Source organism: Sphaerodactylus townsendi, linkage group LG01 (genome assembly GCF_021028975.2).
Source record: "Sphaerodactylus townsendi isolate TG3544 linkage group LG01, MPM_Stown_v2.3, whole genome shotgun sequence".
NCBI lineage: Eukaryota > Metazoa > Chordata > Lepidosauria > Squamata > Sphaerodactylidae > Sphaerodactylus > Sphaerodactylus townsendi.
The window spans coordinates 91,475,139-91,489,842 of record NC_059425.1 but is presented as its reverse complement, the minus strand read 5'-3'; the positions used below and the strand labels follow the sequence as shown (position 1 = coordinate 91,489,842).

Sequence of the window (14,704 nt, the reverse complement as noted above, 5' to 3'; positions counted from 1 at the left end):
TTGGCCTTGATCGAATTTGATCTAATGGCTTGCTCTTGGGCAGCTAAAATCAGGGATTCAGTTTCCTTTTTCAGAGTTCCAGTTGTTAACCACAGCCAGGTCTTTTCGTTATCCACCTTGTCTTTGATTTTCTCCAGAAACTGGCCGTGCAGTGCTTTGTTGTGCCAGCTTTCATTCCTCATTTTAATCACATTTTTTCTGTATTCTTGTTTGGTTTTCTGGGTTTGCAGCAAATGTCTGTTCTTCACTTCAATCAATGCCTGTTCTTGACTTTCCTTCACATAATCGGCCAGTGCATGCTTCTCCTCTTCCACTGTTTGCTGTACTTGCAGTAAGCCCCTGCCTCCAGATCTCCGGGGAAGGTATAATCTATCAGTATCACTGCATGGGTGTAAGGCATGGTGCACTGTCATAAGCTTCTGAGTTTTTCTATCCAATGCTTCCAACTCAGCCTGTGTCCAGTTGATGATTCCCACAGTGTACCTGATAATGGGTATGGCCCAGGTGTTGATGGCCTTGGTGGTATTCCCACCGTTTAATTTAGATTTCAAAATTTTCCTGACCCTCTGGGTGTACTCTCTGCTGACAACAGTCTTCCCTTGCCTGTGCTTGATGTTATCCAGCTGCAAAATGCCCAGGTATTTATAAGCCGCCTCTTGGTTGCACTTGATGAGTTGGCCATCAGGCATATCAATCCCATCACTCTCAGTGATCTTGCCCCTCTTTATTGCCACATTATTATTATTATTATTATTATTATTATTATTATTATTATTATTATTATTATTATTATTATTATTATTATTATTATTATTATTATTATTATTATTATTATTATTATTATTATTATTATTGATACAAAACAGTTACACACAGCAAGCAAGATCAATATGCTGGATTTTGTATTACATCACACGTCGGACACTTCCCAAGCATCTAGGACTGTGTGATGTATCGATGAAATAATAAGTGCAGAGCCGAGTAGGGTGGCCTTTTGCAGCTGACATATGGTGATTTTGTCAGCACCAATTGTTTTTAAGTGCCGTTAAAGATCTTTAGGCACTGCACCCAGTGTGCCGATCACCACTGGGACCACCCTTACTGGTTTGCGCCAGCGTATTTGTAGTTCAATTAGCAAATCCTCATTATCATTTAAGTTTTTCCAGTTGCTTCTCATCAATCCACTGCACCCAATGTCACCAGGAATTGCAGCATCAACTATCCACACTTTCTTTTTTTCCACTGTCGTGAGGTCAGGAGTATTGTGTTCCCAGAAACTTTGTCAGTCTGAATTAGGAAGTCCCAGAGTAGGTTTACATGTTCATTTTGGTGGCCTTTTCGGGTTTGTGATTCCTGGAGTTCTTTGTCTGGGCAGATGGTAGTTGTAACAGAAGTTCCAGTGAATCATCTGAGCAGCAATTATTATGCCTCTGCTTGTAGTCCGTCTCTGTGATCTTCTTGCAGCAGCTAAGTATGTGATCTATTGTTTAGTCTGCTTCCTTGCAGAGTCTGCACTTGGGATCTGTAGTTGACTTTTTTTCAATTCTGGCTTTGATGGCGTTTGTTCGAATTGCTTGTTCTTGGGCTGCAAGAATCAAGCTCTCAGTCTCCTTTTTCAAAGTTCCATTTGTGAGCCACAACCAGGTTTTTTCCTTGTCAATTTTGTCCTCAATTTTTTCTAGGAACTGTCCATTATTATTATTATTATTATTATTATTATTATTATTATTATTATTGTTGTTGTTGTTGTTGTTGTTGTTGTTGTTGTTGTTGTTGTTGTTGTTGTTGTTGTTGTTGTTGTTGTTGTTAATTTGACTTATCAGACTGTCCTACCCCCAAAGGGCTCAGATAAGGAAATTAGGGGGAACTAAGGGTTATAGTCACCTGATCTTGGAGCAGAACTATCCAATGCACAGAACTGAGTGTCTAAGGAACAGAACTGTGCTTAGCTCTGGTAGAACAACATGTTGTGGAACAATATCATAGAGAGGTGGACGCCCAAGTAACAAACACAGAGAGAATGGCCTGGTACCATCTCTGACAGGCCAAACAGTTGTCCCCTTACCATTTCACCCTGACCTGGCCACAGTAATCCATGTGACGATCACCTCCAGGCTAGACTACTTCAACTCATTCTACATGGACCTGCTCCTGAGACTGACTCGGAAACTGATACTAGTCCAGAATGCAGCAGCTAGGCAGTGAGACAGCACATAACACCTGTACTGAAGCAGCTGCATCAGTTGCCAGTGGAACTCTGAATCAGGTTCAAGGTTCCGGTTTTAACCTTTAAGGCCGAGAACAGTCTGGGACCCTTCTATCTACACAACTGCATCACCCCATATTGCCCACAGAGGAAACTTCGGTTCTTTCACAAAAATCTGCTGGTGGTTCCTGGCCCCAAGGATGTTTGATTGATCTTGATCAGTGCCATGGCTTTTTTAGCCCTGGCTCCAACCTATTGGAACACTCTGTCAGCTGACTCCAGGTTCTTGTGGGACCTTAAACAGTTCTGCAATCCCTGTAAGTCAGAGATATTCCACTGGCTTTTAGTTAAGGCCAAACATCTACTTCAATTCTATCTGCTGGTTTCCCAACAACTTTCATCAACATATTACTGTCATTCTGCACTGTCCTACTGAAAGGGAAGGAACTCTGCCCACTCTTAGACAGTTCCATTGTAGGGAACTGTATCAAGGTGGGATGGATGGTTTTCCATAGGTATGCTATTGCTTGCCATCTGAGTTATTGCTTAGTTGTTAATGAGTTTTATGCTATTTTATCCATATAATGTTTTTACAATGTTTATACTCTACCCTGAACCTAGCCCTGGCCAGGAATGGGTGGGATATACATTTATTTATTAATTAATTAAAACCTTCATGAACCTGGAATTGTCTCCCCTGCCAGGTCTGGCTGCCATGAGTCCTCTTCCTGTGATGAATTACATCACTCCAAATCACATTCCTCTATTGCCTTTGATGAGCTGGCTGCTGATATGGATATGTATAGACAGCAACCACTCTAGCAATAGAGAAAAGTGAAACACTAACGGCTCTCCACTAATCTGGGGGAAGCTGGCATCAGTTAGTGAAGACTGTTGACAGTTGCTGGCAGTTGCTCTGGCTGAGGAGACTGACAGATTGAGAAAAGATCAGGGTTTTAATATAGCATGGTTATTGCAGAACACACTTTATCAGTTTTTTCTCTTGGGTTTTCATTACATTTATATTTGTTCTGCCCAAGTGGTGAATACATTATAAAGTTTTCAAATTGAACGACTCTCTGAATAAAACTTGACTATTTTGGTTAAATTTTTAACATTGAGATTGGTGTGGAGAGCAGTACTTTAACTTTGTCAAGCCATCCACAGTCTTGGCCATGAGAATGTAAAATGGAGAGTTGACTGTTTTTCACTTACTTGGGGGGAAGGGTGTTCTCAGCCATAGGGCAGACACTCCCTCTTGTTTATCCAGAAGCGTGCAGGTCTCCTTCTGGTAAAAAAAATACAGTCCTGCTGGTAGCAGCCATCTGTATTAAAGCTAGTAAGGGTGGGCTAGGGAAGTTTAGCCATCCTTGAGGGAAAACAGGTCCATTGCAAGGTGAAGTTGACCTCATCTGCCATGAGCTGGTTGCTACCCCCAGTTCACCACACTTCCAAAGGTCAAAATAGGCCCAGAAAGGGTCCTGTCCTCTCCCCTTGCTTTTATTGATAAAATCAAGTCTTACAATGCTGTGGTTACCTAACAACAGCCATTAAGAGAATCTGTTGCTTAAAGCTACCAGCACTCCTTTTATCTTTCTCACGTTGTCACTGGATTTAAGTATGCAAAGGTTGGCCAACTTTGTCATTAGAATATAAGATATTGGATTGGATCTTGCAATCTGGAAGTCACATATCTTTCCTGTATTCTCCTCCCTGTTATTTCTTTCCAATAATGAAAAAAATTATTCCTGGCATCCTAAATCCCATGTGTACTAATAGTCATGCAGGTTAGGAAGCAGCAGTGACAGGGGACAAAATCACTCCTTTGGTTTCTTTCATTGGTACAGCTCAGCTGATGAAAGAGGATAAAAGGGAAGTATTTTGCCTGTTTCCCAAACAGTCTCTCAAAGACCACATTATTAGTTCACATGGGTTCTGAGACCCCAGAAATAAACATTCTTGGAGTTGCAAAGGGGTGCTGGGGTTCAAGAAGCATAAAAGACCCATGATCTTGGTGTCCATGATTTGCAGGATTCAATGCAGTGATATAATAGTCTATCATCCTTTTTACAGTACCTTTTTAGTATCAATCCAGTATATGATTGCTTGGTTAATTAATTCCTCTTAACAAACCTTAAATTAAATTTTAAAAAGATAACATTTTAAAACAAGATGACAATTTACCCCCAAAATATCTTCTACCAATATTGTTCTCCTAGATTTGGCTACATATGCAGATATTGTAGTTCCAAGTCTAATGGGCCCTACAGGAACAAGACATGGTTGTCCATCATTTTCTCCTGGTGGTTTGAACATGCAGAGACTCTAATGAGAGATGGAACAAAACAGAAAGTAAAGTTAGAACAGATGATCATTTCCACAGCGAATCAGAATATTTAATCATACAAGTATCAGAAATCTATAAACGCTTACACTCATTTCTGGAAATGTTGGAAATTAAGTTATTGTAAGGCAGATTCTGTATGGGTCAAAAACAGCAGTGTGAAAACAGTGTAAAATGGTTTAAACCCGTGTAAAAGGGTTTTCAATGCAGAATCCACCTAAGTGACTAATAAGTGAATATAAATGACTACTAGTGGACTAATTATTTTGTCATCCCGAAACTTTCCAAAGTCAACAAAATTTGTTAAATAGTGTAGTATTTTTGACACTTGACCTCACTAATAAAATAATCAAGCCTTCACAAAATTAATGTACTGTCCAGAGGACATGCCCCCACACTAACCTTGCACAGCCAAGGGATCCACCCAAAAACACACCAAGGCCTCAGCTGGTTCCAAAAGAGTATGGCAGCACCAAAGGAGGCAATGTGGGACCCAACCCAGTACAGGGAAGGCCCAGACAGAAAGGACAGATCTAGGGAAGAGCAGTGGGGTAGAAAAAAAGACAAGCAATCCCAGCCTCATGAGTCCTGAGCAGGCTGGAAGCAAGCTCCTTTAGAAGAAGCAAGGGGTTGAGGCATGCTGTGCCCAAATCCAGAGGGAAGCCCTGACTCCTGAGAATCTACAGGACCTAGCCCCTGGACTAGAGGGATAAGGAGAGGCTGGAGATGTCCAACCCCTAGAGAACTCCTCAAAAGTTAGGTCCAGGAAGCGGAAGAGTAGGAATACAGGGGAGATGACCATGGCAGCCAGAAGAGCAACAACAGAGTGTGAGCAAAAAACCCTCTTTTCAGTAATTTAGGTCTTTTCAAGGCTCACTGGAAACAAGGGAAGTTGCTACATCCCTAAATTCTGACCTTATGACAAAAGGATATGACATCTATTTATAAACTTTGGGCCAGTCCATTCACATAAGGCCTGGTCTTCAATGCAGAAGGTCATATTACTAGAGCATCCACACAGACATTGATACATACCACACTCAAAGTTCTATATATATATAGTGGGAGATGGTATGTATGCCCAAAGGTTATGTCTGCACTGCCATGCATAGAACCAACACACTGGGACCACATGTGAATGGTTTATTTAACATAGAGAAAACTCACAACTGAAGAGGAGGAAACAGAGGGAGGCCCTTTCCATTGGCCTGGCTGACCCAGTTCTCTACTTGTAACTCTTCCCCTCTCAGATTCCATCAGCCACCAGCCACTTTCCAGCTTAGAAGAACTAGAGGTTGAGAGAACTCAAGACCCTTGCAATGGCCTGTCCTGCCCAGCTGATACCAGTTTCTCCATCAATAGTTAGCTATCCTGCAGATAAGGGAGGGTGAATCAGCATGGCTTCTTCCATGAGTATATATTTAATGGTGCTTTGCTAACTACTTTTTTTAAGGAAGGAAGGATGTACATATAATAAAGAGAGCCCAGACAGAAAACTCTTTTGAGTAGCCAGAGAAACAAAATAAGTTCTATTTCAAATGTTACCTATATTGATCCGTGAAAATGCATTAACTTATTAGAGTTTATTTTATAATGTAGTTGTAACCTCTTAGAAGAACTCTTTATTTTGTTCAGGGAAGCTGATGCATGTTAATTACAGTATAATCTACTCATGCATAGTTTAAAGAAACTCTTCCTCCTCAACCCATTTAGCAAAAGTAAAGGACCATACTGTACTGGTATGATAATCATTTGTAAGCAACTTTCAAGAACTCTGCTTATTATTATTATCATGTTCTCAGATGTATATTGTAGCACGAGAATCCACAAAACCAGAAAGTTCTATGAGAAGCCTTATAATTGCTCTAAGATAATTGAGACACCTGTGTTTTCTGCTTGAACAAAAGTGGTAGCTACCTCACAAATTTGGCATGATGCTGAAAGATATGCTAATAGATCTTCCAAGTATTTTTAAAAGCATAACAGCCAGTCTGAATTGGGACAGTGATTTGAGAGCATAGTTTTACTAATAAAAACTGTACCCCAAATACTTTTATTTGCCAGGAAGGGGAGAAATGTAGGCAAAAAGAGAGTACCTGCCCCTTTTCCTACCATAGCTAGCCACAGATGGGGGCTGTGGTTTTATTTGGTAAAAGTGCATGAGTGAAAAATAAGTGTAGTGTACTGGTTAAGAGCAGGTGGACTCTAATCTGGAAAATCAGGTTTAATTCCCCAGTCCTCCATATGAGTGGTGGACTCTTATTTAATTTGTTTATTTGTTTCCCCACTCCTACAAATGAAGCCTACTGGGTGAGCACATTCTTGAATGTGGAAATATAACAAACATTTTAAAAACACAATTGTTAAATATATAATGCATTTAATTTTAGTTACTAATGAATACTAATTGCTTTTACTGGCAATTAGAAAATGAAAATTATATACAATATTTCAGTACTATCTATTGTAACATTAAACATATTACAAATAATCCACAGACATAGATAAAAACAAACCTACCCTTTATTTTCTTATTCTTAGGAGAGCTACAGTTCAAAATTTATTCCACTATTTCACAGCGACTTATCAGAGACCACACAGTAATTAAAATTAAAGAAGTAGATGAAACACAGTGCAAGTAATACATGATGAGCTCAATTTTAGCTGCTCTTCAAACATGTTAAAAGGGTGACTTTTTTGGTCTGTCAATGTTTTGAAACGTTAAAATACTAGTTCATGTTGAACATTTGGAGTCATCCAAAATCAGTAATGACAGATTTGGAGCCCCATCCAAAGGGGGGGGGGGAGGCAAATCCGTCATTGGGAGCAGAGCACTGCTGGACCAGCAGATTTGCCCTCCCTGGCACTGACATAGTGGAGGTGGGCCAAGGGCATGACCAGGGAAGGAGTTGACCTTAGTCAGCTCCCTCCTGGCTTTTGCCAGCATTTTGCTGGTGGCCTGTATCTCAGACTTAAGCTTCCCTTTTGGGCTGGTGTAGGTCCACCTGGGCCCATAGAAGCTTCTCAGTGGTGGAGAGTCTTCTTGACTTTTCAAGTCTCCCCTTGCTGCTGGGAAGCCCCTTGGGGGAGAGGGCAGGCACAGCTATGGTGCTGCAGTTGGACGCCTGGCTCATGGATGGGGCTGTGCATCCAGATAAAGCTGAACTGAAAATTAAATGGCTTTTTGCGGGGAGCAGCAGTGGCACAGTGGTTAAGAGCAGGTGCATTCTAATCTGGAGGAATCAGGTTTGAGCTCCTGCTTTGCCATTTGAGCTGTGGAGGCTTATCTGGGGAATTCAGATTAGCCTGTGCACTCCAACACAAGCCAGCTGGGTGACCTTGAGCTAGTCACAGCTTTCTGGAGCCCCAACCCCCTCACAGGGTGTTTGTTGTGGGGGGGAAGGGAAAGGAAAAGCCCTTTTGAGACTCCTACAAGAGAGAAAGGGGGGATATAAATCCAAACTTTTTTTCTTCTTTTTTTCAGCCAGTCTGCCCTCCCTGCTATCTGGATGAAACTGAAAAACTGAAAAACCCAAGTAGAGAAAAACTGGGGGTCCACAGAACTGGACTCCCAATATCACCAAACTTCGGAGTTCTTCTGAGGACAGTCACCAGCAGCCCCCCAGAGTCTGACAAATATTTCCAACAGAATGCAATTGGAGCAAAACAGTTAACCTTCCTTCTGTATTGAAGTCAATGGTGGGAACTTTTCCTCCCACGGATGCTCGGGTGTGACATTGGCCCATTAAAGTTTATGGGGAATTTGGGGGGGGGGGAAGGCTGTGCAGGGCTGCTTTTTTAGGTAGAGATACCAAATGTGTAGCATAGCTTATAAGAACTGTCAAGTTTGGTGAGATTTGGTTCAGATGGATCCAATTTTATGGGGCCCTAAAAGGCTGTCCCGTCTTTCATTGGAATGTTCAATAGTTTCCAAAGAAAGATGGGGACACCCCATTTGGGTGCCCATAAAATTGGACTCTCTGAACCATACTTCACCAAACTTGGGACTCCTGCAACTATGCTGAAAAGTTGGTCCTTGAAAAAACAGCACCTCTGGAGCTTCAATAAAATTCCCGTAGACTTTAACAGAGATGAAAATGTTCAGATTTCCAGGAAAAAAGCTGAAAAATACATTTACTGGTAAGTATATTTGGCTTTTTTCAGCTTTACTGAAAATGTTTGGGTCCAATAAGCCTGAATGGGAAAAAAAGTGTACACCACTAGTTCAATATATTTCATCAAACAATAGCTTGCAGCAACTATACTTTAGAAACCAAACAATGGCTTGAGGTTTAATCTACAGTAAAATCACAGTTAGATAAGCTGAGTGAAACTGTGTATTGCCTTATGTCTTTCTTTTACTTGTCTGCCTTCTATCTGATTCTCCAGATGGCATCCCAAGCCACCCTATCATGGTCAACTTGGCACCATATGTGCTGCTTTTTATCACCGGATGGCTACTCCCAGGGAGATAGCCAGCTGAAGACATACCTGTGAAAGCTTTCCACCTTTCAGGCACTGTTTAGCTTTATGGATTGTGCAGTGTATGTTCTTGCCTTTTCAGGTATCAGATTCCGGAGTGTTCCCCTCCCTGACTTTCCAATAAGAACATAAGAACATAAGAACAAGCCAGCTGGATCAGACCAAAATCCATCTAGTCCAGCTCTCTGCTACTCGCAGTGGCCCACCAGGTGCCTTTGGGAGCTCACATGTAGGATGTGAACGCAATGGCCTTCTGCGGCTGTTGCTCCCGATCACCTGGTCTGTTAAGGCATTTGCAATCTCAGATCAAAGAGGATCAAGATTGGTAGCCATAAATCAACTTCTCCTCCATAAATCTGTCCAAGCCCCTTTTAAAGCTATCCAGGTTAGTGGCCATCACCACCTCCTGTGGCAGCATATTCCAAACACCAATCACACGTTGTGTGACGAATCTTCACACAACATGCGATTGGTGTTTGGAATAACGAAGAAGTGTTTCCTTTTATTAGTCCTAATTCTTCCCCCCAGCATTTTCAATGAATGCCCCCTGGTTCTAGTATTGTGAGAAAGAGAGAAAAATTTCTCTCTGTCAACATTTTCTACCCCATGCATAATTTTGTAGACTTCAATCATATCCCCCCTCAGCCGCCTCCTCTCCAAACTAAAGAGTCCCAAACGCTGCAGCCTCTCCTCATAGGGAAGGTGCTCCAGTCCCTCAATCATCCTTGTTGCCCTTCTCTGCACTTTTTCTATCTCCTCAATATCCTTTTTTTGAAGTCTGGCCGATAGAACTGGACACTGATACTCAAAGTGCGGTCGCACCACGGCTTTGTATAAGGGCATGACAATCTTTGCCAGTTTTATTATCAATTCCTTTTCTAATGAGAGTCTGGCATAGAGAGTTTGCCTTTTCCATGGCTGCCATGCATTGAGTTGACATTCCCATGGAACTATCAACTAAGGCGCCTAAATCCCTTTCCTGGTTTGTGACTGATAGCACACTGACCCTGCTGTGGCGTCTTAATGTGAAGTTTGGATTTTTTGCCCCTATATTGCATCACTTTACATTTTGCGACATTGAACTGCATTTGCCATTTCTGAGGCCACTCACCTAATTTATCAAAGGTCAGCTTGCGGAGCTCTTAGCAATCCTTTATGGTTCTCACCACCCTACATAATTTGGTATCATCTACCAAACTTAGCCACTGCGCTTCACCACCCCTACTTCCAGGTCATTTATGAATAGGTTAAAGAGCACTGGTCCCAAAGCGAGGATCCTTGGGGGACACCACTCCCTACATCTCTCCATTGAGAGAACTTCCCATTTACACCCACTCTTTGTTTCCTGTTTCTCAACCAGTTTTTAATCCATCGGAGGACTTCCCCTCTTATTCCTTCATTGCTGAGTTTTCTCAACAGTCTCTGGTGAGGAGCTTTGTCAAAAGCCTTTTGGAAATCCAAGTAGACAATGTCCACCGGTTCACCCCTGTCCACATGCCTGTTAACACCCTCAAAGAACAAAGTAAGTTTGTAAGACAGGATTTGCCTCTGCAAAAGCCATGCTGACTCTTTCTCAGCAGGTCTTGCTTTTCTACATGTTTTATAATTTTATCTTTAATGATAGATTCTACTAATTTACCAGGAACAGATGTCAAGCTGACTGGCCTGTAATTTCCCGGGTCCCCCCTAGATCCTTTCTTAAAGATTGGTGTGACATTGGCCATCTTCCAGTCTTCAGGGATGGAGCCTAGGGTTGGAGATTCCGGACAGTTAAATCGAATTTTACCGAATCTGCCGCAGTTCGGACGGATTAGACGAGCAGGGCGAATCTGAGCTGTCGAATCCTAACAGATCGAATCCATGGGATTGGGATTACTTAACAGTGCGTTTTATTTTTGGTGTTTTTTCACATTTCGGCCTGCAGGAGACACTTTTAAACATATCAGCACACCAAATTTTCAGGGTAACATCAGGAGACTGTCCTGGTAGTACCCTCAAGTTTAGTGCATTTTGGTTTAGGGGGGCCAAGTTATGGACCCCCCAAATGTAGTGTCCCTATCCCCATTCTTTCCAATGGGAACTAAGGAGATGAGGGCTGCCTTTTGAGGGGTCCATAGCTTTGGCCCCCCCTGAACCAAACTGCCAGCTTGGAGGGTAACATCAGGACAGTCTCCTGATGATACACTGAAAATGGTACCATTACATCTAAATGCACCCCCCTGCAGGCACCCCCGAAGTTTGCACAGATTTAACGTTTCTTGAGTGACTTGGCTGCATTGCTGTCCAATAGGGAATTTCTGAGGGGCTCTTGGAGTGCACATTTTTTCATGGTAAACCCACAAAACTTTCAGGGTATCTTCTGGGAGAGTCTCTGGATGACATCAGGTTTGGGGAACTTTGCTTCAGGGGAAGTGGGAGATGGGCTACCCTTTTTTTGGGTCCCATAGAATTTAAACCCCCCTGAAGCAAAATTCCCCAACCCTGGATGGTGTCATCAAGACTCTCCCTAACCCTATTTATGACCATACCTGCTCAAGTATGTGCACCTCACAGCCCTCTACCAGAAAGTCCCCATTGATAACAATACAACTAAGTCACTACAGGCCTAAGAATCTTGAACAAATTTCTAGAGGAATACCTACGAGGGGACGCGATTGAGATATATTAACATAAATTATCAGGGTATCATCAGGTGACTCTCCTGATGTTGCCCACCAAGTTTGGTGCCGTTTGGTTCAGGTATGGACCCTCAAAAGGGGTGCAACTATCCCCCATTGTTTCCAATGGGAGCTGATAAGGGATGGGGGCTACACCTTGCTTTGAGGAGTCCATAACTTTAGCTCCCCTGGGCCAAACTGCACCAAACTTTGGGGGGGTATCATCCGGGACAGTCTCCTGATGTTACCCTGAAAGTTTAGTGTCACTAGCTTTAAAAATGCTGGTTTGCGTGTTTCACCGCTCACTCACTCCAGCAGGCTTCGTATGTGCCAGGGAGGCCGGTGAAACATGAAAACTGGAATTTTTAAAGCTAGTGTAACCTAATTTCAAGGTATCATCAGGAGACTGTCCTGATTAAGTTTAGTGCAGTTTGGTTCAGGAGGGCCAAAGTCTCAGACTTCCCCTCAAAGAGACCCTCTATCCTACATTGTTTTCAATGACAGCTAAGGAGATGGTGGCTACCATTTTGAGGGTCCATAACTGTTGACCCCCCTAAACCAAACTGCACCAAAAGCGTGGGAGGTGTCATCAGGACAGTCTCCTGATGATACCCTGATATTTTAGTGCTGATATGTCTAAAAATGTGCCCCTACCGGAAATCTTTACTAATTGCCCAAGGTTCTTTTTTTCTGCAGTGACTTCTGCATTTGCTGTCAATGTGGAATTTCTGGTGGAGGGCTGTAGAGGTGCACATTTATCAAGAGTACAGTCACAAAATGTTCAGAATTTATCTTCAGGAGGAAGTCTTTGGATGGCACCATCCAGGTTTGAGGAACTTTGCTTATAGAGGGCAGTGGGAGATGGACCCTACGCATAACAGTAGAACCCCATGAAGCAACGGTCACCAAACCTGGATGGTGTCATGAAGAGAGACTCTCCTGAAGACACCCTGAAAGTTTTGTGGGTTTACCATGAGAAGTGTGCACTCCCACAGCCCTCCCACAGAAATTTCCTGTGGCTGCAATGGAGCCAGCCAGCCACTACAGAGCATAGAATCTGGGGAAATTTCTTTGGGTGACTGTGAGGGGTGCAGTTTTAGAGCTACTGTCACCAAAATTTTGGGGTATCATAAATGTACTGTCCCTATGATACTCCCCAAGTTTGGTGAAGTTTGGTTCAGAGGGTCCAACGTTATGGACCTTCAAAGTGTAGCCCATCTCCTGTTAGCTTCCATTGGAAACAATGGGGGGATGGGGGCACCCACTTTTGAGGGTCAATAACTTGCCCCCCCTAGAACCAAACTGCATAAACAGGGGAGAATCATCAGGACAATCTCCAGATGATATCGAAATTTTGAATGCCGCTAGCTAACCATTCTGCGTCCCCTGCAGGCCAAAACGTGTAAAAAACACCCAAAATTCAAAAAATAATAAAGCGGACCGAATTTTTTCGGATTTACCCGAATTTTCGGGTATATCCGAATTGGCTATGATTCGGATTCGGGCATACAAATAATTTTATGCCCCAAAATACCCAAATCCGAATTTTACCGAATTTTTTTAGTATTGACCAACCCTAATGGAGCCTGATTTCAGGGATAAGTTGCATATTAAAGTGAGAAGATCAGCAATTTCATGCTTGAGCTCTTTAAGAACTCTTGGGTGACGAGATCACGATCTGGGCCGGGGATTTGAGTAACATTTTAGTTTATCAATGGCTGCCAGAACTTCTTCCTTGTCTACCACTATCTTAGCTAGTTCCTCGGATTAGCCTCCTAAGAAGCTTGGTTCAGAGTGCAGGAATGTTCCTCCACCTCCTCTTGGGTGAAGACAGATGCAAAGAATTCATTCAGCTTCTCTGCAATCTCCCTGCCATCTTTTAGCACACCCTTTGTTCCTTTGTCATCTAACGGGCCTACTGCTTCCCTTGCTGGCTTCCTGCTTTTGATGTACTTGAAGAACTATTTGTTGCTGGTCTTGATGTTCATAGCCATGCGTTCCTCATAATCCTTTTTTGCCTCCCTTACAGCTAACTTGCTTCTCTTTTGCCACTATTTGTGTTCCCTCTCATATTCTTCATCAGCCAAACTGGACTTCCATTTTTCTTCAAAAGACATTTTCTTTTTTCTGATAATTTCCTCAACCTCTCTTGTTAACCATGGTGGCTTTCTTTTGCACTGGGTTCTGCCTTTCCTAACTTGCGGAACACATTCCAGCTGAGCTTTTATTACTGTGTTTTTAAATAACCTCCAAGCATCCTGGACAGTTTTGACTCTCTTGATTTTCCCTTTCAGCTTCCTGCGCACTATCCCCCTCATCTTTGAGAAATTTCCCTTTCTGAAAGAAGTGAAGATGTAGCTTCATTAGTAGTTTAACCACTTGTTCGCATTCTGAGATGCCCTGAATCTGACAGCATTGTGAATTGCGCTGTTGTTCCCTATCGGCTCAACAACACTGACTTCCTGCACCAGGTTCTGGGTCCCACATAAAATTAGATCTAGGATCACCTCTCCCCTGGTTGGTTCCACAACCATCTGCTCTAAGCCACAGTCATTTAGCACATCCAGGGTTAGGGTTAGGGTATGTCATGGTATTTATGTCTGTCATGGTATTTTATAGCTGTGAGCAGAGTGGTATAAAGCATAATTTGTTCCCTAGCAGTGCCTCTTCCAATTTTCCATTCTAAACTAAAGCAACTCCCTAACCCAAATAGTAAATAATAATAGCAAATTTCCAACCAGTTTGGTTCTGGTGGGTTTTCCGGGCTGTGTGGCCATGGTCTGGTGGATCTTGTTCCTAATGTTTCACCTCCATCTGTGGCTGGCATCTTCAGAGGTGTATCACAGAGGGAAATCTGTTAAACACTGTCTCCCCTCTGTGATACACTTCTGAAGATGGCAGCCACAGGTTTGCGAATATGTGACTTATGTTAGGAACAAGATCCACTGAACATAAACCTGTATCCACCAGAACTCAGTTGAATCGACATTAGAAAGCCTTCGACAATATATCCAA

General features: G+C 42.6%; 1 protein-coding gene across 2 annotated transcripts in view; it reads right to left on the bottom strand.

The window, feature by feature from the left end:
* Positions 1 to 14,704, bottom strand: part of PDE10A (phosphodiesterase 10A) — a 243,516-nt gene that overhangs the window by 84,350 nt on the left and 144,462 nt on the right. For both annotated transcript variants that reach the window (XM_048487553.1, XM_048487546.1), the window contains exon 6: positions 4,391 to 4,531. In XM_048487553.1, the coding sequence (XP_048343510.1) occupies positions 4,391 to 4,531 (141 nt within the window). The remainder of the gene's footprint in view (positions 1 to 4,390; positions 4,532 to 14,704) is intronic.